Source organism: Amphiura filiformis, chromosome 5, assembly GCF_039555335.1.
Source record: "Amphiura filiformis chromosome 5, Afil_fr2py, whole genome shotgun sequence".
In the NCBI taxonomy this organism is placed as follows: Eukaryota; Metazoa; Echinodermata; class Ophiuroidea; order Amphilepidida; family Amphiuridae; genus Amphiura; species Amphiura filiformis.
Window position 1 is genome coordinate 70,732,191 of NC_092632.1, and position 23,521 is coordinate 70,755,711.

Consider the following 23,521-nt stretch of genomic DNA (forward strand, 5'->3'; position numbering starts at 1 on the left):
TTTGTAACAAAGATATGAACACATCGCTAATCACAACCATCGATAGGATTTTATAATTCTGAAACCTATAATCAAAGACAAAATTAAAAGACTAGTTTGCATCTGACGTCATCTGTCAATCAAACTTGGGCTCCGGTTTGTTTACAAGTGTCGTGATGATGAGTTGCTGAACATGGTGGTCAATGCATTGCCATCACTGCCACATCAGGGTTTAAAATGGTATAGCAATTGGCACACTGGAGTGGGGTGAGTGGGTAACACATTAGGGCATGTACCACCTTCAACAACTTGGAGGAGGTGGAATTTGTAACATTATTTTTTGTTCTTGAAAATTTGAAACTTTTACATAACATAATAAAAGTCTATCAAGAAGTCCAACAGAAGGCAATTAGTTAAATTTAAAAATAATATCATTGCTGGACACTCACAATCAACTTACAAGTTTTATCATGTAAATGAATTTCATTCACAAGTTCCTGGTATTCAAAAGCAGCATGATGTTATGTAGATCAACAGGGCCGGCGTTAGGGTCTGCAAACTTTGGGTTACTCCTTCCTGTAAGAAATCATCCAAACTAGTCTAGTGTGAAAACTTCATTGGGGGATAATAAGCTTCATTGCATATAATCCCTCAAAAGTCTTTACTCTAGTCTAACTCTGCATGTCTTACATGAAGGATACTGTAAAAGTAGAAATTTTCGCGAGGTTTTTATTTTCACGAATTGCGGGAGTGGACATAAAATCACAAAAATAAAAACTCGCGAAAATAACATTTTGCATTAGGTTTCTATTGTATCAATATCAAAACTGCGAAATTTAATTCTTGCGCAATTGACAAAATCGCGAAAATATCTTCTCGCGAAAATATTGACTTTTACAGTACATCAAATTTTGTTGTAGCCCCAGGCACTTGCCCTTATAGCCGTTTTTAAAAAGCCCTGCAGACATATCATACATAGTAATACCCGGCAAACACAAAAATGTTTTTAGAATGTTACAAACATGTTTTGTGTTGGGTCAAAATACATTATTTTAAAAATGTTGTGAAAATGTTATTGCAAAATATTTTTTGGCACACATTTTTGCAAATATTTCGTCAAAACTTTTTTAAACATTTTGTTTTGATATTACGTTAGAATATTTTGCATCAAGTTGTCATAAATGTTTTCTCAATGTTATTACGATGTTTTATACCCTTTCCACAGCCCAACATTTAAACATTTTGTGAAAACGTTTTGTATTTGCTGGGCAAGTACTTCTGATCTAAATCTTTCGACAATTGTCTGAATCCATCAACTTATTTCAAACAATACATTAATATTCAAAATGGATCACAGTCACAAGTATAAATTTGCATAATTTGAGTCACATTTCAAAAGTGTAATCATCTGAGTGACCAATCAAAATCAAGCTTTCAGATCTCTTCGCAATTTTCAAGTTCAATACGCACCTTTCTCTACCGGATGTCAATTTGACCTGAAATTACTTGGTACTCTAGGTCGGTAAACACAAGTAAGGTTTGATCTTTCCCTAGAGAAATCCTTTTCAGACGTTGAGCTTTCGGAACTCTAGCGAGTGCCATTTGTCGATTTGTATCCAATTTCCTTCCCACAAGGTAATAGGCATATTGCATTCTGAGATAATCTGTCTCTTTTGTAATATGCAATACGCATATTGTATTGTGGGAAGTAATTTCGGTACATGTCGACATACGGTAGAGAAACTCTAAAAGTGCGTATTGAGCTTAAAATTGCTAAGAGATCTAAAGGATGTGTGTGTTTCCCTTTAGCTTGAATAACTGTTCTTATCACATCTCTGATTGGCTCAATACATCGATATAACCCTCTTTGTAACCAATCAAAACAGTTCTTAGAGGCTGCATAATTTGAGTCAGATTTCAAAAGTGAATGCGCAATAAAATGTTATGCATTAAGAGCCAATAAGTGCTAAAATTAACTTAATATATTGAGCAGTTGCACTTAAATTTATGCAAAATTTGCACATACATCTTGGAATAGATTCATCAGGATCGTAAAGTCAAATTAAGTTCAATAATTATGCAGACATATCCAAAATTCTACTCGCTGTTGAACAGTTACGTCGCCAAAGTAGGGCGACTTCCTCAGTGATGATCCGCCGGATGATTCTCATCCATAGGGGCAAAGCTCTCAACAGTAGTCCCTACGGATGAGAATTAACCTGTAAATACATGATCAACATGAATTGAGACATCTATAGTGTTTAGAAAAATGTTGAGTAAATGGGATTTTCTACTTCATGATGCACATATGTTAAGTGTTTGACGTGTAATTTCTGTTGTCCGATTTCTCATTGGGTGCTCCTTAATATGTAGGCACTCACTTGGCAGCAGTTTATACATCAGATTTGCACTGTTCATGCCTAAATGTGCTTGAACATATAAAATAAAATAAACCTTGGGATTGTTTTTGAACTATCAGCCATTTTTCTGATGGTTCTTAAATAGAATCGTTAACTTGGTACAGCTGGTACATCTAACAAATAGCAGTTAGATTTGAAATCGCTCTAAAAAGGCACATTATATACTCGCATAACATTCATCTATGAAGCATCAATGGCGGCTACAAATGTCATGGTAACAAAACACATTGCGTCTAGGACGTGTCAGAAATCTGCACACAAAGGTGCCCCAACAAAACGTGTTTCATCCTCAATTTGCGACTCATCATACTTCATTGTACAAATATGCAAGTTGAGCAAAGCACCTCCTTGTATATCAATCATTGATTTCTGTTTACATATAAAATGAAAAATTGAACAGATAATTAATTTCACAGTAATTGTAGTTCCAAAAACTCACTTGGATTGATCTGTTTTTGTGCTTAAATCACTTACTGGGTTGATCTGTTTTTGTTTTTGTTTGTAAAAAAAAGAGCACAATTAACACTATGGACTCTTGCCCTACTGATAAGAAAAAAACTTCTTAATTAGGATTGACCTTCATTTGTGTACTCTGTAACATAGCAACCAGAATATGCATTTCTGCATCTGGTATTGCAATAGCAATTGAGTATTTCAGCATAGAGTACTGCATAGTGGTATATTGACTGCTCAGTGCCATTAGTGGGTAAGTACAATAGCTGGCATTTGTTGCTGCCATGTGTAGATGAGTACAATATACTGTGTGTAAATTGCCAAATGTTCATAGGGCAGCTATTGCACTTACCCACTTCTGGCACTGAGCAGTCGATATGTGACCAACCCGCATCAAAACATGGCAGCTGTCTTAAGGAAAAAAACAAACATTTCTAACAAATTTAAAATGTAGAATATTACTTAAATGTAGATTTCCAACAATGCCATGTTTCGATGTAATGCATCACAGTTATGCAGGATTATTGTTTAATTTAATATGGCAAATATACATCAGCTCTTGAAGCTATTACTATTGCTATTATACAAATATAAACTGCTTGTAAATCCAATGATCGGAATATCAGGTGGATTTCTCCATTTCACATACTTGTAATGATATAACCTATCTTTGACAGCATGATCACATCCGGATCACTGAATATGTGGAAAACAGTATTTGGCATATTATTTTCCGATTGGAATTTTTACATCGGTTTGTTTAGTGGCATCAATAACTTATCCTAGTCCAAAGATTCCATTTTAACTGAATTTGAGAGTCTAATAATTTATGCAGTGCTATATATCCTCCCTTATTGCACACATTATGCAAATAACATAAGTCACAGGGTAGCAAACAGTTATACATAATTATAAGTTATAGCTTAAATATTATTCACTATAAGGCCAGATTATGGCTAACATGATGATGGTTAGGCTCTATTAATTTAATTGTTTGTCTCAAAGCTCCCACATGTGTTAATAAAAGCATCCACGTTATGCTCAATGAAAAAGTCACATTTCCTTTTTTTTTCTTCCATTTTTACATTTTCAGTCCAAATTTTCCAAGAAAGCAACCAAACCTGTATAAAGGTCAACATTGTATCATAATCGTATTCGCATTCTCTTTTGAATGGGCAGTACCCATGCATCACAGCCGAGAAACTGGCATTGAGTCTGTTGAGCTTTTTGAGACTGACAAGTACAAAACAGTCAATATAATACTTATCATAAAATTTTATATTAAAGAAAAAAAAGCGGAAAAAAACGCATTCTGCATAAGGTTTTCAAAGACTGAAGAGCTTTGAGACAAACAATTCAATTAATACAGCCTTACATATAGTGAGACCACAATAAGCCATTGACAGAGTAAAATGAACGAATATACATATATGAACAAAGTCATAGTAGCACCAAGACAAAGTCCCATATAAATAATTGGATATCGTAAAATTATCAGGTCGGATGTTCAGTAGATTTAAGGGTGCAAAGTTCATAAATTTTACTGGAAGTACAAATCATGTAATGAGGGGTAAGTTCAAATGATAAAAAAGAATATTGCCACTATTTCTACAGAATCGCTTGCCAATTAATTAGCAAAAACAAATAAAATACATGTTTCATATTCAAGAATGAGTTGTAGTCCTACTGTAGTCCCCCATACAACCCACATGCTGATACCATCTGTTCCATTTACCATGGTATTGTCACATAATAGACCTCCTCAATCCCTTCAGAATAAGACTATTCAGTGTGACCACCATTTTTGAATTAATTGCGTCCAATGCAATGTGTCAGGTGTCTTCTCCCTATGCAAAAACACAGCTCAGTGAGAAAGATACTGACCCATTGTAACTACAGTATCCCTATCATTCAAGTTACTCCATTTTTTTAAACTCTTGGCAAGTTAATGACGTCAGTTTGCATTTCATTGGTATAATATTTTGCAGATTTAGCATTGTATTTTCCACAAGTTCCTATACGCACGCTTGACGTCACACACATATACGCAATGGTTAACGCAACAGATTATAGCAGCTTCAATCGCAATCATTTGCTCAAAGCGTTGATATCAATGACTCGACAAGAGTAAAAATATTTGTTGTAACCTTACGACAGGTTATGTGACAAATCCCCTAGATACATCTAAAAACTTATGCAACTGAAAAATAATTGATCATATAACAGAACTCACAGCAAATTGTGTAATTTACCCAAGTACTTTGTAGATGTACTTAATGGTAAAACTTGTATTTAATTTATTGGAAAATTTTTGTTCTTTTTACAATTGGTTGGTTTCAACAGATTCGTTAATCTGACAACTATAAAACTGTCAAACTTTTGTCAAGATTAGCTTAGACTTCTTCAGGACAAATCTTTATTTGGAGTTTTTCATGTGCAAGTAGACTGCAGAAATCCTGGTAGTTTTCACGAGCCGTGGCTAATCCTGATGGAAGCTTGACAATTTCATACTTGTCCAACAGCAAACTCGTTGAAACCATCAATTTGTACTATGAGTACCCGTTGTAAAAGCCAATCATGCAATTTGTTCTTTTTATTCCCTAAGAGAATTACCACAAATATTGGTATCAGCAAACAATGTCACTGTAAGCACCAGAATTGAGTACAGTGCACATTTTCATTTCAAAGACTTGCAACAAATGCAAATCATTCATCTATTTATAAAAAAGACACAGTGGACAGTATAACATATCAATTATATAAACCCAACTTTCCACTCTGCAGCCAATTTTGAATCCCTTTACATCATCATTTGCACATCGTGTCTATATCTAATAAGGCCATTTATTTGTAAGCTATGTCATTGCAAATCATATACCGCTCACACATTACATAGGCTAGCTATATTGCCTACATTGCACCGGAATCCCAAAGCAGGTGGATTATAAAATGGCTGCTGAATGAATAGTTACTGGATTCCTATCAAATAAAAACATGTGTCTATCCTGCTTTTAGCAGGCAGCTAGATGCACTGTGTCCAAGTCATTCAGTAACTAGTATCAGGAAATGTGGAAGAATGAGGAGAAGGTATACCGTAAAAACTTGATAGTTAGCATAATGTGCTTACTATCGAGCACTTTAAAACATGCGAATATGAAGAGCCGCATCCACAATAGTGTAAAGGGTTTTGCGCAAATCATCGATATACATAGTTATATACGAACAAGTAAACTTGCAAATGTGTGTCTCAACCCCATAAGCTCAGTTGGTAAAGCGCCAGACTCTGGTATAATTTCTTGTTTTCAAAAGTGCTCGATAGTAAGCACATATGCCAACTATCAAGTTTTTACGGTATACCAACAATTTTATTCCTCAATCAGTCAATGAGACACCTGTTCCATGTCTAACCTGATCAAAGATATTATACCAAAGGATTATAGACTCAAAATTGCACCATACATAATTAATGCTATGGTAGATCTGGCATCTTGGATTGTCGCGCATGGAGGCCGGATAATGTACCGCCGGCATTTCTCGGCAAGAGCACGAAATTGAACAATAATGGGCTTCTTTAACCCTAACCCTACACATGTTTTTTGGTATCGGAAGGGAAAGAAGAAACAAAAAAGGAGAGAAGGTGAAGAAAAAAGTCACTTGGTACCCCCGGGATTCGAACCCGGGACCCCTCGCATGCCACGCACACGATCACCGACATGTAGCTGCTAAGGTTTGGCTGCCCCGGGCAGCAATTCCCCGGTATTTATGATTTAGGCTGATTGCGTCATCAAGTCCTGTGGAATGCATGCACGCAGAGTGGTTTTAATAGTGAGCTTTAGTGAGACCTAGTTGGGTTAAGGTTAAGCTTGAGGCATTTCAAAGGTTTGCGCATGCAGTGCTTAGTGCCCGTTTTTGGAAGCGTTACATGCAGAAAGCAAACAACTACAAACTTTGAATCAGTTTGCCACAAGCCCAGTGAAGTAATCCAGAGGTACGTAAAGTTGCCTCCATGAACGACACGCAAACATTGCCGAGTCTGTACTCTTTGATTCTTCCTCATTGATCCTGACACAATAGAGGCCCTGCATGAAATTATTGATTGGTTCCAAACAAAGGATTTGAGCCAGTGTCCTTCACCGTAGTTATGGCGGAGTGCAGACCATTCAATCAAATGTTGTCATCAACCTATTTTATCGTAGTGCAGGGTTATGTGTGTGAGACGAACTGTCACGGTAGATTGCAATCATGCTTTTGTTGAATGCATTTGAGTAGTCGGCCATATTTACAGGATGATGCATCACAGGCAAGGCCTCTATTGGACAAATCAGGATCTTACATCCACATCTTGTCCTCAACATTGGTTCAAAGTTACTGATGAACTTGGACAGGCATTTAATGTTCACATAATAATAAGCTTTTAAATTTTATAATACATATATATTTATATACATTACATTTTCTCTAATGTTACATCGACTTCTTTATTACAACAATCTTTGGAATCATTAGGAAGGATCAAATCAGTACTGGACAAACCCAGTTCTTTTTCAAGCCTTTTCTTCTCTTCACTGTCCGAGTCGTCATCTTTTTGTTTCTGATTTGGATGGTTTAACCTTTCTTCCACATCTTTGTTGTTAAGCTCTTTGTCCTGCTTCTCTGGTAGGCACGTGTGTTCCGTGGTGGGCTCTTGTAAGATCTTGTAGATGTGGGAGTGTAGTGAAGTTAAGAAATCTATTCCATCATACCCTATAAAAGTGAATACAATACAAAAAATTATATAAAGGTTAAACCAATGACCCGAGAAAACGTAAAAAGAGTATCAATAGTTCATTGTAGTCAAAGGTCAAGAAGGTATCATAACAACACCAGTCAGTGTCCTACATGTATGTAGATTTGTGCTACATATTGAAATTTAAGGTATGTTGAACTCCTCAACAGGGCCGGTACTGTGCTGTTGAGTTTACACCAGATAGGTGATCCAACAGGTGTTTTGCCTCATCTGAACTGAATGCTAGAACCAAAAAAGCGAAAACCCACACCACCTTATGTATTTGTCATAATCATAACATTATAATTTAAAATACATGTAGTCAATAAAAAAAAGTGCAGTGATTTATAGTGCGCTTATTGCGCTATGCACAGGCAAAATGCCTAGACATTGATCCACAAGCCCCAGCACACTTTACAGGTTGTCGATGACCACTACAGCCCCATATCATTTCATAAACCATTAAACAACAACACAGGGACTTGCAGCTAAGAAGCTAGACATTCCAAAATTGACCTTAGCAGCCAGGATCAGCTACCCAAGTTACTTACAGGTTATAACTTGCCAATTAGCAATACTTACGTTCATTGTCCATGGGTATTTCAAGCTAACTCAATTTTTTAACACAAAAGCGTATAACCACCACCAGGATTCGTACCCACAGCCTCTCGCACCATATTTGAATGCCTATATCGATTGAACTTGACTGTCTAAAAATATCATCATAAACACTCAATTCTAACAGTCCAATTCTTACCTGGGAATGCATTGATATCAATTACATAGTGTATTCCTGTGTGATTTTCAACAATGATATCCAACCCGAATAGTGACATCTTGAGTTTTCTCCTAAGCACCTGTACTAATGTCCTAAGTGTTTCTGGGCAAGGTTGTAAGCCCTCTTGGTGTTGGTCCCTTTCATCAAGCTGGAGGAGAGTGGGTTAAAGGCAAATTAACTTTATTATTATAACTTGAAGTTGGTCAACCATTTTGTTTAAGAACGTGTTCGATGAGAAGATGTGTATATTAATCATCTGTTGTGTTGTGTTGAAATTTTAATGCAACAGATTTTGCCAATTTTCCTTTAAGATTACATTTCGGTAGCTATCAACAAGTGATTCCCATAGCATACTCTCATCTAGGTCTGTGAAAAGCAATTCCTGCCTTTCTACAACAACAATTAACAATCTTATATCTTGGTGTAGATTATTCATCTAGCAGTTCAAAACGTTATTTTGTAAATTAAATCTAATATTGGAACTAAAATGTGCAACTCACTTTCCTATGTTGCATCCAAAAACTTCATCAGGCATCTGATTGATGATGTTGTGAATGAAGTTTTTGGACGCAACGTAGCAAAGTGAGTTGCAAATTTTAGTTCTAGTATTAGATTTAATTTACAAAATAAAATCAACAATCTTAGTATGGCAATCTATCTATCAATTAGCCACTTGCAGTTCCGCCATTATCACTATGTGAGGAGAGCCTCGAACTGGCAGCATACATGAAAGGAAGAATTACGTAACCTTACACAGAATGTTATATGACTGGTTCAATTCCCATTCATGTATGCTGCCAGTTCGAGGCTCTCCCCACATAGTGCATAATGGCGGAACTGCAAGTGGCTAATACTATTGACAATAGATATACAAGAATCAATCTTCTATAATAACACTAAACACAAGTGACTACTAAACACAGCATGACAGTGAAGGTTTGGCTGCTGAGTAAACCCCTGAACATATAAAATACCAGGACCCAAAAAGTTTTTTTTTTACAAAGTCTACACTGGTGAGAATTGATCTTCTAAAACAACACTAAACACAGTGTAAAGGTGAGGGCGTGGTAATTGTTTTCAAGTTTCCTGTAAAAATCGGATTTGATTACTGCTCAGCATGGTGAACGTTTCAATTGATTGGACAATTATGACCCAACACCACCTAATGAGGCACAATGTGGCAGTAGCTTGATTTGTGAGAGCAATGTGGAACAAGGTCATAAGGCCAAGTAAAATAAATAACATGTATATCGTCCCTGCCCTCACCGATTTTTTTGAGATTTTAAAATATTTGTTCTTATTTGCTCCCTTACTTTTGTTACAAAGCAAAAAGATGTACAGAAGTTCTTAGTTATCATTTATAAACACATTGCAAACACTTTCTTCAAGATATGGGCAGGACTTTGGAGAAATAATAAAAATATTAGGAGCCTCCCCATTTTTATAACGCTGACAAACCCTTTGCAATTGCAAATTTAAACAGAAATGAATGGCCAATTTGTAACAAAATAACAAATAATAAGGGCCTCCCTCACCAAATTTTGAGATTGTTGGGATGATATACATGTTATCTATCTTCTTACTATCCACTATAACAGTTTAATGCATTTGCTATCAAATCAAAGACTTAAAATCATGAAACTTTAAAAAGGTACAATTTGAGGTATTTAGACTACTTGCTATGAAGTTTTGAAAAAAAAAAAACACTTCAAAACATTAACTTAAATGACCATAAATGTGCATTTCAGGTGCTGAGAAAAGTTGATTTTGAGAGATTCACAACTTTTGTTAGCAATATAGTATAACATTGATTTTGGTATCAAAATGTTCCTTTTATATCTAAATTTTGATACCACCCTCTTTCAGCCTCATTTATTCATGATGGGTCACAATTGGTCAAAATGTTTGACATCTATTGGAAGGCAATATGCACAAGACACAAGCTATAATTATGGCTCTTGCTCCATGACTTACCTCATTAAGGAAAGACGCTGAATCTGGTTTGGACACATCATGGCTATCAAAAAATATAGTGTCTCGGTCTGAAAAATAAAAATCATAGAAATCCATTGAAAATATTGTAAAGAAAAAGCTATTTGAGCCCCGGACTTTGCATTGCATTATACACAAAGTGTCACTCAATGTATGTATGTAATACACAACAAATGCATTGTATCTACAACTTGTGTGTGTGTGTGTGTGTCAAAATGCTTCTGTCATTACATCCTAACATATAAATGGCACAAATATTTGAAACCCCTCAAATATACAGGGTGTCCCTGAAAGAACTGTATCGTCGGAAACTTAATTATTTGGCTATTTTAACGCCATAACTAAATAACTGGTGTGGTTAAGGAATAAAGCAGCTATCACATACTGTTTTGTACAAATTTGACAATTGACCACACCGTTGTTGAAATATTAGAATTTTACAAAACTCCCTGTTTTTCAAGCTTTTCCACAGATTCAAATATCAATCGATGATCTGTATTCTGTGTGCTAATGAAGGCTCATCATTAGTGCAAGAGACGTCTATTGTCATTAATAGATATTTGACTCAGTGGAACGGATTGAAAATGAGGTAGTTGGGTAAAATTCTTTTATTTCAAAAACGGAGCTGTCAATTGTCAAAATTCAGAAAGTATGTGATAGCTAATATATTCCTCAACCACATCGGTTATTTAGTTATGTATGGGTTAAAATACCCAAAAAATTCAGTTCCCGATGATACAGTTTTTTTCAGGGACACCCTGTATGTCACATATTTACAAGTATCTAGAGACAAATTCCAGACATGTGTTAACCTACTTGAATTTCTAAGAATATCATTTCTATAGTATTACTTAATACTGACTGCAAATGTGTATCAACTGAGCATTCGGTTACCTACATGTAGGAGTCAATGCCAGAACATCCACAAAACATTCTGAATTTTTCAAAACATGTCCTTGATCTTTAATAATACTTATTCAACAGAGTACCAAGTACATCAAATGGGTCATGTTCACTAATAAATAGGCTTCAAAATTAGACCAAAAATAGTAGTCCCCTACAGCCCAAGCCAATTTAAAAACTAGAAAAGTTTTTAACTCATGTACAAAAAAATACCTACCCTGATTTTATTAATTCCTAAAAAACAGTTTTTTCCTTTCAGAATTTTCACGTTTAAAAAAAAAAAAAAATGTTTTAGTATCTTTCTTTTAACACACTTAAATGTTAAACACTTCTAAGCCAATTAAAAACACAAATGAAGGGATATAACAGAGAAATTGCCCATTCAAATTTTATGTGATTTCCCCCATTCATATTTGATACAGTTTCTGATCATGATTCTTTAAACAAATTATTTCTTGGCCTTACAAATAAAGTAGTGAAGCAGCCTGTTAATAGAGTCGTCACAGCAGGATGAAAAAAACGAAAGCAATAACTCACCTCCAGCTGAGAAGTTCTTGACTGACGGCCTCTCTACTAAATAATAGTCATCTCCTACTATAAATATCTTGTGTAATAAAGCATTATGATTGATGAAAGTCTGTGCTACACATGGCGGTGTCAAATCACGAAGACCGCCCTCATTGAAAATTATTGCCATCTGAAAGTAGAACAGAATTCATGTACTATTATAGTTTTGTGGAACAGCCATCAATCAATCAAAATACAATACAACAACAACAAAACATACACATTTGAATGAGGAGATGCTCAGAAGGCCAAAAAGGCCTGAACAAACACCTCCTTAGCCTAAGTTTCATAATTTATCTAATAAAAAACAATTACATACATACAAACACCCCCGCCCACCCTCTTTCATACATTCATATAGAACTAAGCAGAAAAAAAAGATGAATAAAGAACATGCAGAATATAAGTTTAAGACAAATTAAGATTTCATAACATATGCTCACGTATCGCACAAGAAAGCTGACATTTTGTGAATATAGTACAAATGCTAAGAGATCAGTTAATTTTAAGCAATTTTTTTTAAGGGAGAAAAATAAAAATAAGAAGTAAATCCATTGTTGTACTTTTCACGATCAACACATCTACCGTGAAAATAAAAACACACAAAATGTGTTCTTTAAGCACATGTCTATCATTTGTATGAAAGCGCCATATTGTTTAATTGGCAAAAATATTAATTCAAATTACACACGCAATTTTTTTTTACAGTAACATGAATGTGTGATCAGATTTGTGGCAGATACAAACAGGGCATGAAAACCTTTTTTTGATGGTTAGAAATTTGTTGTCTTTTAACAAGAAAAAACCAACAAAGATTTCATGTTCTGAATGATCATGAATCAATATTCACATACAATTTCATGCCCTCAACAGGCCCGTGCACGGGGAGGGGGGGCGACCGCCCTCCCCAAATTTGCAAAAGTATATAAAAAGTCCCAAAATTTCAGAATTTGTGAGCATAGCGATCAAAAAAGTAAGGTTTTTTACGCTTTTTTTTTTTTAATTTTCCAAATTTGGGAAGAAAGTCCACTTTTCACAAAATTGCCCCCCCTTGGAAAAAAAGTCCACTCTTTTAAAATCTGCACCCCCCCAAAAAAATCCTACGTATGGGCCTGGCTCTCAAAGTACTTGTCCATCTTGTGCTGCAAAATTGAACTCATCAATTGAAAATTTGGCTACTTCCAAAATAATAAGTGCATCAGAATTGCAACTTCATACCCAACCCCAAAAAATGTATCGCATCACATAAAATGATGTAGTGCAATATACACTGTGTTGAATTCAGTCAATGTCTGGGAAAAGAATGTGCACAACAGTTTTCAAACATTTAGTTGTGGACTTCCTTATTTAAAGGAGGATTTCGTGATCCTAGCATCCTCTTTTTATGACATTTTTCAGTAGATATCCACGCAAAAAGCTTATTTCCAAAATTTCAGTTGATTCCGATTTTGCGTTTGCAGGTTATGCATGATTATGTGTATTACACTGCTCCATAGACAATGTGTTGTAATTTCGTTCTGGTGCACCAGAACGAAATTCAAATTTAGCGATATTTTTGCTAAGCAATTATTCTTTATATTTGGTACATAAACATTATGTAGCCAGAGGTATCCAGTGGTGTAAAAATCTCAACTTTTTTTTGGGAAAAGTGGGGGGATGAGGCTGTGAATCACGAAATGCCCCTTTAATATTGGTGTCAATCATAATCAATTATTTATTGACACAATAATATTTATTTTAAATTGGCAAAGAATCAAACTGAAACCAAACTAAATGTTAGCATCTATATTTTAGTCTTGAGCGAGATGACCCAAAACTGACCTCTATCAAGTGCCAAGAATTATTTGATTTATCGCCCCATAAACCAAAGAGCAATTAATCACATTCTTGTCATGTGAGTGTATTTTATCTTGTATGGCTGCCTTATGTGCTTTATATATTGTGTATTTGAACAATGCAGGGCTACTCTGGCCTATCACATCACTGCCAGGATCACACTGCCTGTTCAGCTTCAAAAATCAACTGCCAGAATAACTTGTTGGGCCAGTAGAAAATACACAGATGAAACAAAAATTGAGTTCTTAGTTTTGTTATTTTAACATGAATACACCAGTGGCTCTGAAACTGGGGGAGGGGGGAGGCATGGTGGCATTTTGATGGCTAAGGAAAAGTACCATTGCTCCTCCCCCAATAGCTTGGGCCAGATGATATTGCCAAAAAAAAAAAAAAAAATTAAAATCTTCTGGAGCCTCTAAACACTGTTGTTGGTTTATTCATTGCAGGGTTTAGGAACTATACAATAATACCATTACAATGTATAAACATACACAAAATTTAAAAAAAGTGTGGGAAAAATACAGGCATATACATTAGCAAATCTTGATATGTCCCCTTATTATCATAACATGGACATGAAACTAACTGCAAATAACAGCCAGCAGCTAATGCCTTATTATATACATCTATATTGCAATCGCATAATCCCTTACCTTATGTGAGTTGACTGAGCCATGTGCTTGAGAATGTTTGCAAACTGAAAGAAAAAAACAAACATATCAGACATCCTGGTAATCAAAGGCCGGTCAAATATCATCATACTAGGTACATGTCTGATGATATCTTTGAAATAATGCAATTAATTTCAACAATTTTAATTTATAATTGGTTATATGACTATTGACTACACACAGTAACCTGAACCTATCCAATATTCTGTTTTATAATTATCAACACAAAGGTCTTAATAATATTATTATGTACAATAGCCAGTACCCACTTCATATTTTCCTGGCTATCCATGTGAAATATATGGTCGAGATTGTTTCATCTCGAACTAGTATAAAATGTGTGGCTATTATAGTTTTTGGTTAGGTTCTTAAGCGGTCTGTCGATTTGACGCTATTCATGGGTTATAAACACAGAAGTGGGAATCTGATTGGCTAATTGAATCATGTCATTGCCACATCGACTCCGCATTCGTCAGTCAAGCTGTGTAGTGTCGTGTGACCTAGTTCTTTTTACGCGATAATCAGAAAGAGCAGTTGGACATCGCTGAACGACCTTGTCGAATACTATAGTGGTCAAGAGTGTACATGTAGCGATAACAATTCATACACTCCTACATGTATATCAAAGCAGCCAATCAGAAAAGCGGTTAGAAAAGTACGCAGTGTGCATTGATTGTATATGGTCATTTTCACGGTAAAGGGTGTAACTTTTGATTTTTAGGGTCAAAATTTCAAACCACTTACCGGTAAATATGTTTCTGTTTACTGAAATCATGCATAGAAGCAACTTAATTTCAAGTAAAATAATGTTTCAAGGCTTAAACCTTTTGATTTCTAATAAAAAATTTGACATTTGCATAACATTTTGGTTAAAATCTAAGAAAAAATGTATTTTACATAACCTCAGAAAATTTTGACATGAAAGCTGGAATACATGTGAAATTCCATTCCAAAGTAAGTCAACAGATATAAGTTAAATTTTATACCATGTTTTGCTATGTTTGTAATTGCAGTTTTGAAAATTTTTAACATCAAGTGTCATTTACAATGGAAATTTCCAAACCTTAAACATATTTTTTAAGTTTTAATTGGGTTCCTAAAATAATTTGAATGTCTAACTTCATGTACAAATACTACTTGATGAAAGGAACCTCCCAGCCAAGTTTCACAGAAATTGGAGTTATTTTTTAGAATTGGCAATTCAAGCGATTTGTGTTTCGGAGGCTTCAGTTAACAACACAGGTGATCATAAAAGTAAAATATTTAGCTAACTACTACAAGTTGACATAAAAAAATAGGTAAAAAATATCACAATTACCAATTTTCATGCTTTGCTTCTAAGTATTGAATTTCAGTTGTGACAAAAATTAAATTATCACAGCAAGTCATTTTTTTGTTTCGAGGCTTCATGTTAACAATTGTTAAACATTGCAGAAGTAGTTTTTTTGAAAACAACAGTGTTGGGATCATCTAAGCTGTTATTTTCTTGTGTGTATTGAATCAATGATTCTATGCGGCAGATATTGTAGATTTATCACACATTAATTTTTTCACCCATTTGTTAAGTATGGTGTTTTTTGCATGTGAAGCCTTGAAACAGGCTTTTTAAGGTATCAGTATATTTTTCAAACATTAACCATAATGTCAATTTTTTTTTTAATTTATGACATTCTGCACATATCAGGTAATAATTACAATGCAGATATCAGTATGAAACACACCAATTTAGATATGCATAGATGATAATTAAGTTTACTGTTGTTTCGGAGGCTTCATTTGTTTCGGAGGCTTCAATTGTTAACGGAAAGTTTGTATTGGGTCCCATTTTCAAACGGTGATATATATCTCCACGATTTAAAAACATGTGACTTGAGGATCTAGTTTGCTACATTTTAATAAATAGATTGGATGAGCTCTTTTATTTATATTTGCACAAGCTTGCTGAACAGTTTGTTTCGGAGGCTTCAAAAAGTTAACGGAAAAAGCGGCTATTTGAAGTCAAGATTTTATAAAATTTTAAAAGCTTGCAAATCGGCTAATTTTTGTTACCCATTTCAAGTTAAGATAACAACTGTTATGAATCAAGAAGAAGTGAAGAAATAACCAAGAATTATGAACCAAAGCTACACCCACAAAGTTTGTTAACAATTGTTAACGGAAAATGAAGCCTCCGAAACGATAAATATCGAAGTCCGGTTCTCAAAAATACAGGGCCGTTCACAATTAAATCTAATGTGGCAGTGTTTACTGAACATATGACTGTACTTTCAGGATAAGAAAAATTATCCATGAACTAACTGAAGAAAACACAGGGTTTTACAAAAATGTTACTGTTTTTATAGTTTTTCAAAATGGCAATATTAAGTACATTTAAGCCTGCTAAAACTGAACGCAGTAACTCCCAAAGCTGATTATGCTACCCAAGGTAGCTGCTAACTAGATGACTTATGTGGCCAAAAATTATGGAATTCTGTGGCTTTATTAGAACACTACGGATTAAAATGTTAAAAATCCAAAGTTACACCCTTTACCGTGAAAATGACCATATACATGTAATGTGCACTCTGTGTACTATGTACAGCTTTCAAACACATTCGCGTCCCGTAGGATCAATTCATTTTTTAGGCGGGTTGATGCATTTACATTATATATCAGGTTCTATTTTCCAACATTTTAGTGATAATTTTGTTATAAAAACAGCAAAAAATCACATGTTTTTTCCTTCACGTGTATGAAATAGGTTAATGAACGCGTATTACTTGTTTCCCTTTGGGGTTTGTGCATTAGACGCATCAACATCAGCGCGCATGCATTATTTTGTCTAATTTCTCTCCCAACAAGTAATATGCGTTCATCAACCTATAAGCGGGTATCCACACTCCACACCTTCAGTTCTCAAATGAAATCAGATCAAATGCAGTGGTCAACATGAAACATTATACATACACAATGTACATTGTAAGCCCTGGCAAAAAATTGCATTGTAAGCCCTGGAAAAAAATCTCAATTTTCCATGTCACTCTCACCCATACTCTGCATAAGCAGCATACATGATATTGGATCATCCCATTAAATTAGGGGTGGGCACACAAGGACTTTTTTCTGCAAAATTACACAGGAACCAGTTTTTCTATGGCCAAATTGCATCAGGAAAAAGAATCTGTCAAAAAAAATTTCACCAGATGAAGTCTTATATCGGGTTTTGACGAAAATTCAAAATGGCCGCCAAAATAGGTGGTTAATGGGATTTTACCACTATTAGTATAGTTTTAGGCCAAAAGCACCAAGTAATATGTCTTTCTATATGTTTTTGAGGCTGCTGATTCCATATCTGCCATTAATATAATGGCCATATGAATATCTAGATGGCTAAAATTCAAAATGGCCGCCAAAATAGGTGTTTTTTTCAAGATTTTGCCACTTTCTGTATAGTTTTAGGCCAAATGCACCAAGTAATGTCTTTATATGTTTTTGAGGCCGCTGATTCCAAATCTGCCATTAATATAATGGCCATATGAATATCTAGATGGCTAAAATTCAAAATGGCCGCCAAAATAGTTTTTTTTTTCAAGATTATGCCACTTTCTGTATAGTGTTAGGTCAAATGCACCAAGTAATGTGTCTTTATATATGTTTTTGAGGCCGCTGATTCCAAATCTGCCATTAATATAATGGCCATATGTATATCTAGATGGCTAAAATTCAAAATGGCCCCCAAAATAGGTGTTGTTTTTCAAGTTTATGCTACTTTTTGTATAGTTTTAGGCCAAAAGCACCAAGTAATATGTCTTTCCATATGTTTTTGACGCCTTGCTGATTCCATATAATTTATATAATGGTCATATGAATATCTAGATCAAATATGGCACAAATTTTAAATGGCCGCCAAAAAGATCACCTTTTTTAAAGAATTTGCTGACAGGGACCCATTTATATTGAGTAATAAAAATATGTCTTTTAGGTGTTTTCATGTCGCAGACTATGAATCTCTACTTGATAATAATCACATTTGATTAATGATTGTGGCAATATCTGATAATATATTCATAATGGTACAAGAGGCACCATTATGGCAAATGTACTGCACCAAGGTTTTTTAGTACGCACAACTGTATGTCAATTGTGTAATTTCAGGTTCACCATAGCAGCTCAAAAACAAACATGAAGCCACAATATCGCTATTTAAGTCTTGCTGGGTTAGCGGGTAGATCAGCCCTACAATGAGGAATGCAAGTTCAAGCGTATCGCTAATTTAAGAAATGGATGCTTGAATTGTGATCGGTAGAGTGATATTTCAGTGTCAAAGAGACAGTAGCCAATATTCGCAAATAATCAATGTCAGCCAAATTGTGACAAGTGAACTAACAGAGGACTGATTCAAGAAGAAAGTGTTGCTAAGAGCCTGCAGATGCAGGATGCATGCCTTGAATCCAATAAACAAGTTGATATACCCTGACTTCAATATTTTGTCAGAGTTGAGCACTTTGAATGCCTATACACTAGCAATTAGACTACAAGAAGCATGCCATTAAGGTTAAACAAAGTGTTGAAGGGCATTACCTCCAGAAAAAATATATTATTACCTTATACGTAAGAAAATATGTCTACTTATCATGTGAAATAAAAAAATCCGGAAAAAATTGTGTGAAAATGTGTTTTAGCCTATTTTTTAGCTGTTATCAAGCACTATTATTCGATTTGTTTACAAGCGCCAAGCAACTGTCGCTGGGAGAGTGATTGACATCTTTATTATTAGAGAAGAATGGAATCTGTATAGTTCATGAATATTCATGTAGTATTTACACAACCTGTATCCCAGCCATTTTGCCTAGTTATCGTAATCGTTCATATAAGACGCCCATATGATCCATGGTGTTAAACTGATATTCAACAACTTTATATCTCTCGATCTTTGCGATCCGAAATATTGAATTTCAACTTTAGGCACATCTCTAGCAAGATAATAAATACCCGTCACAAATAGAGGTCTTGACATGTTACTTGCAACGTTAAAAATGTGAATAGAGAACAAATCGGGTTCAAACATGCTTCAAAAATATGAAGGTAATTGTCAACGCCTACTACCAGAATAGCCGGAAGAGGGCAGACTTCATAAGGGAGTGTTCATATATTTTAGTGGGGGACAAAGAATTTGGAACTTATTTCGGGAAATTTCCTGGGTTTTTGGTTTTGTTTTTTTATTTTATCTTCCTGTTCGGGTGTTTCGGTTGACACATTTTCGGGGCATTTTCATGCACTTCACAGGAGTTTTTCGTGGTTTCTCTGTAGCTAGCTGCCGTGTGTACTTTTCCCCACGTACAGGGTATAAATCCCGGGGTATAAATAAATAAATGAATAATAACATATAAAAAAAAGAATCTGGAACTTCAACGTCAAAAAACAAGACAAATTGTACCCTGCTAAAAATATCAACCCATATCCTCTCTGAGAATAAAAATAATAAGACTCCAACCTCACCTGCAAAAAAATAGTTTTTCGGGGATAATTTGGGATAAGTTCGGGCCTATTTTATTGCGACAATTTTCAAAATCTATATAAGGTGAAATGTGTCGTGGGGATGTGCGGCAGATTTGGGGTGCATTTTCAGCCATTTAGTTTAGACTCTGTTGTATTTTTAGCCATGATTTTATTGACCCTCAGTGTCATGAAAATTAGGTTCAAGAAGGGTATTTTCAATAATTTTCTCGAAAAGTAAAATTTGCGAAAACTTTCAGTCCAAAAGTTGATACAATTTTGGGTCTGTTTTCTCAAATTTGGTTTAAAATCGTACCGTAGTTTTTCGAGTCACAGCCTCACATCCTTACCCAAACCAGCTTGAGAAGGTTCCCCGGTGTGTGCAAATTTGTAATTTATAGGCCTACACTCGTTATTTAAGCCTAAAATCAAAGTGTTAATACCATTAACACTGCCATGGCCCGCTTTTGTCGTGATGACTGGCTTCCAAAATGTAGGCCTATTTTAAATTATAAATCTGGTCCCGCTTAGAGGTGTGTTTTTACCCATGGAGGTCTCTCCCTCGGGTTCGTGGATGTGCCACAGTTTTGGGGTAGGCCTACCTTTTCAACGACTATGATGGGTGGGTTTACAGCGAAGACCAACTTTTGGGCCTATTTTGGCAAAAGTGCCCTTAAAAAAGCGTCAAATTAGGCCAAATTTGGATGACTTTGATCCCCGCGGTACAAATGTTTTGAAGAGACCCGCCCGAGGTGTTTTTATTTTAAAAAAATGGTCGGGCCTGCTAAAAAAACCTCCCGGAATCAAACATGGGTAGGCCTACCAAAATGCCTTGAGACCCCCCCAACCCAGCGCCGGGACCTACATGACATGATATTCTCCATGAGTCCACCAGAAAATATAAAAATACAACATTTTGATAGGCCTACTATATTTGTCTGTATAAAGAGCTAGGCGTGCGGATTTGCCGACTCAATGTTCATTTTGAACCATTAATATTTGAGCCACGGCTCGGGAATGTGAAAAGCGGGGTAGGAGCAACAAATTATTCAGGACGATGCGTGAGATTTTACTCATTTTCCAGCTTTTTATGTGAGATTTATTACCTAGGCGTGAGATTATACTACCTTGACGTGAGACCGTGAGAAAGTGACCCAATGCGTGAGACTCACGGCCAATGCGTGAGAGATGACAGCCCTGCTTGTAGGCCTACCGCGTATGTCTACAGTGATGACAGTAGCGTAGCTGCCGGGGGGCAATTGCAAAATTGCCTATTTGGGCCCCCCCGCCCCTAGTGCAAGGAAAAAAGAGGGAAAGGGGGGGGAGAAAGAGGAAAAAGAGAAAGAGAGGGTGAGAGGAGGGGCAGAGAGATGGGGAATCCAAACGATATGCAATACAGCTCAATAGGCCTACCATATACGATTATGATAAGCCTGGCAAAATTGTCTATTTGGGCCCCCGCCCCAGTGGGAAATTTGGTGGATTTGGGCCCCGCCCATAGGGCCTACAGTCTTGCCCTCCTGGAAAAAATCCCAGCTACGCCTGGCTGCGTGATGATGTTGCAAAATTGCGAAGTTCATTCATAAATTTCCCATTTCCACTCGACAACAACAGACCAGCACGCAGCAGCTGCAGTAGCTAATCCCCGAGCTAATCAGAGACATGTGCGTTTCTCTTTCAACAGAAAATAATGTGACCATGTGACTGACACGATGTACCGGGGCGGTACGCTTCAAATAATTATGCTCTCGGCGTCAAAAGTATGATAATGGAAAATATTTATAATGAACACTCCCTTATTTAGCCACACCTTTCTCGTGTTGCCTGGTATATCAGCAAAATCCTACACTATCGCCTTCCCTTGGTAAAATCCCTGATAAAAACTCGTGATATTGAAATTGAATTTCAGCGCCAGAACTTCCGTCATTCTAGCATCATGGATGTATATGCAGTGGCGCCGCTAGGGGGGGCAGTATTTCCCCCAATATTTTTTCTTTCTCATCCAGTTTTTAGGCAAAATCCCCACAATTATGTAATTTTCCACTTTTTGCGGCAATTTCAAGTGCAATAAGTGCCCCGCCTCAAATTCACTTCCCCGGCCCCATGCCCGGAAAAAATTCTGGTTCCGCCACTACGGATATGGCCATAGCTAGGGGCGCCCCCCCGCTGCCCTTGGTTATGCTGGACGATGAGAAATTTAGAGCTTGTTCAATTCCGCCAATTTTAGAAATTTTAAAGGTAGGCCTATATACAGTGTAGGCATGTATATAGCCTATAGAAAAACGGATCACAGTCAAATAAAAATATAAAAATCGTAGGCCCAATAATTTTACTAATGGCATTTATTGAGCTGCTCACTTCTTGAAAATCCTATGGTTTAATATTGATATTATATAATTGAGCTCCTTGTCAAGCTCCTCAGTAGGCCTACACATAGGAGAGTGACTAACTGAGCTCCCGCTATTTTCAGAAATGAAGGCCTGGCCTATTAAATGAATAATTAGGATTGAGGCAGCCTTTTGTTTCATTTTACAGAACTTTTTTAATCCCCCAAAATTAGTGGTTTTTTTTAATGGGGAGTAGGCTTTTAAAACGAAATTCAAATTTGGCAATATTTTCCATTGCTTAATGAATTGATCTGCGTGAAAATGCCTAAACATGTGGCCAGAGCGGGATGACTGGTATAAAAATCTTAACTTGTGAGAAAGGACGAGGCCCATGGGGTTGTATGAGGCTGTGGATCACGAAATACCCCTTTAATGTGTGCTAGGTAAAGTCATTCTTCCTTTCGACCTGCCAAAATTTAATTTTATTCCCTCCCCCCGCCCCGGCTTGCCAAAAATTGCTTTCTCGAAAGGCTGTGCAATCAGTACCGGTATTAGCCTACTAATTATAAGCCAAAATTTCCAAGCGACTCGCTAAAAATCGCTTGCCTCCCGTCTCGCCAGCCGAAAATCGCTTGTCCGCACCCCCCTGGACTGCCAAATTTTTGTGGCCCCCTCCCCCTTGGCCTGCCAAAATGCCCCATCCCCTTTGCATATAGCCTATATATAGGCATATGCCAATTTTTTGGGATCCCCAATTTCCATACCCATACCCATACCTTAAATGGATTTCTAAATATCTACCTGTTGCAAGCGCAGCATTGGCGCTGGATTTTAAGCTAGAAAATACCTAAATATTTTAAAATCCAAACTCGGCAACACCACTTGCCCTCGGCAACACCACTTGGCAAATACAGCCCGTCGCCCGTCAGATGCGTAAACAACGTGTTTTAAAAAGAAATGAGAGTGTCACTTCTGTCCAAAAAATTTCGAATTTTGGCCTTGAGCAGCGACAATCAGAGGTAAGAAAAACACAGTATGACGCAGCTTGAAATATAGAATCACTATATCAATTTTGAAGTTTGTACTTCAAAGCACAAGCCAAACGAGGTGAAATGGTTCGAAAAAAAATTGATTTCGCTGTATCTTTTATCGCGAAACTAGACAATTTGGCAGCAGCGATTCTTAAAAATAGCAAATATCTCAATTTTCTGCTATCGAAATGAAAATTTAAATAGCACCTGCATGCAGAAGAGGGTTTATAGAAATAATGTAGGTCAGAATTTTGTCTATGAAATCTTGCACGGAATTATTATTACTGGTTACAAAACGACATACAAGTGGAGGCCATTTTACTT

The 23,521-nt window shown here is 36.1% G+C and overlaps 1 protein-coding gene across 1 annotated transcript in view; it reads right to left on the reverse strand.

Annotated features, from left to right (window-relative positions):
* Nucleotides 1–444: 444 nt before the first annotated feature.
* LOC140153650 (inositol-tetrakisphosphate 1-kinase-like) overlaps nucleotides 445–23,521 on the reverse strand; it is a 56,690-nt gene continuing 33,613 nt past the window's right edge. The window contains 5 exon segments of the mRNA XM_072176450.1: nucleotides 445–7,595; nucleotides 8,375–8,543; nucleotides 10,370–10,437; nucleotides 11,828–11,987; nucleotides 14,347–14,390. Of these exon segments, the coding sequence (XP_072032551.1) occupies nucleotides 7,300–7,595; nucleotides 8,375–8,543; nucleotides 10,370–10,437; nucleotides 11,828–11,987; nucleotides 14,347–14,390 (737 nt within the window). The 3' untranslated portion in view covers nucleotides 445–7,299.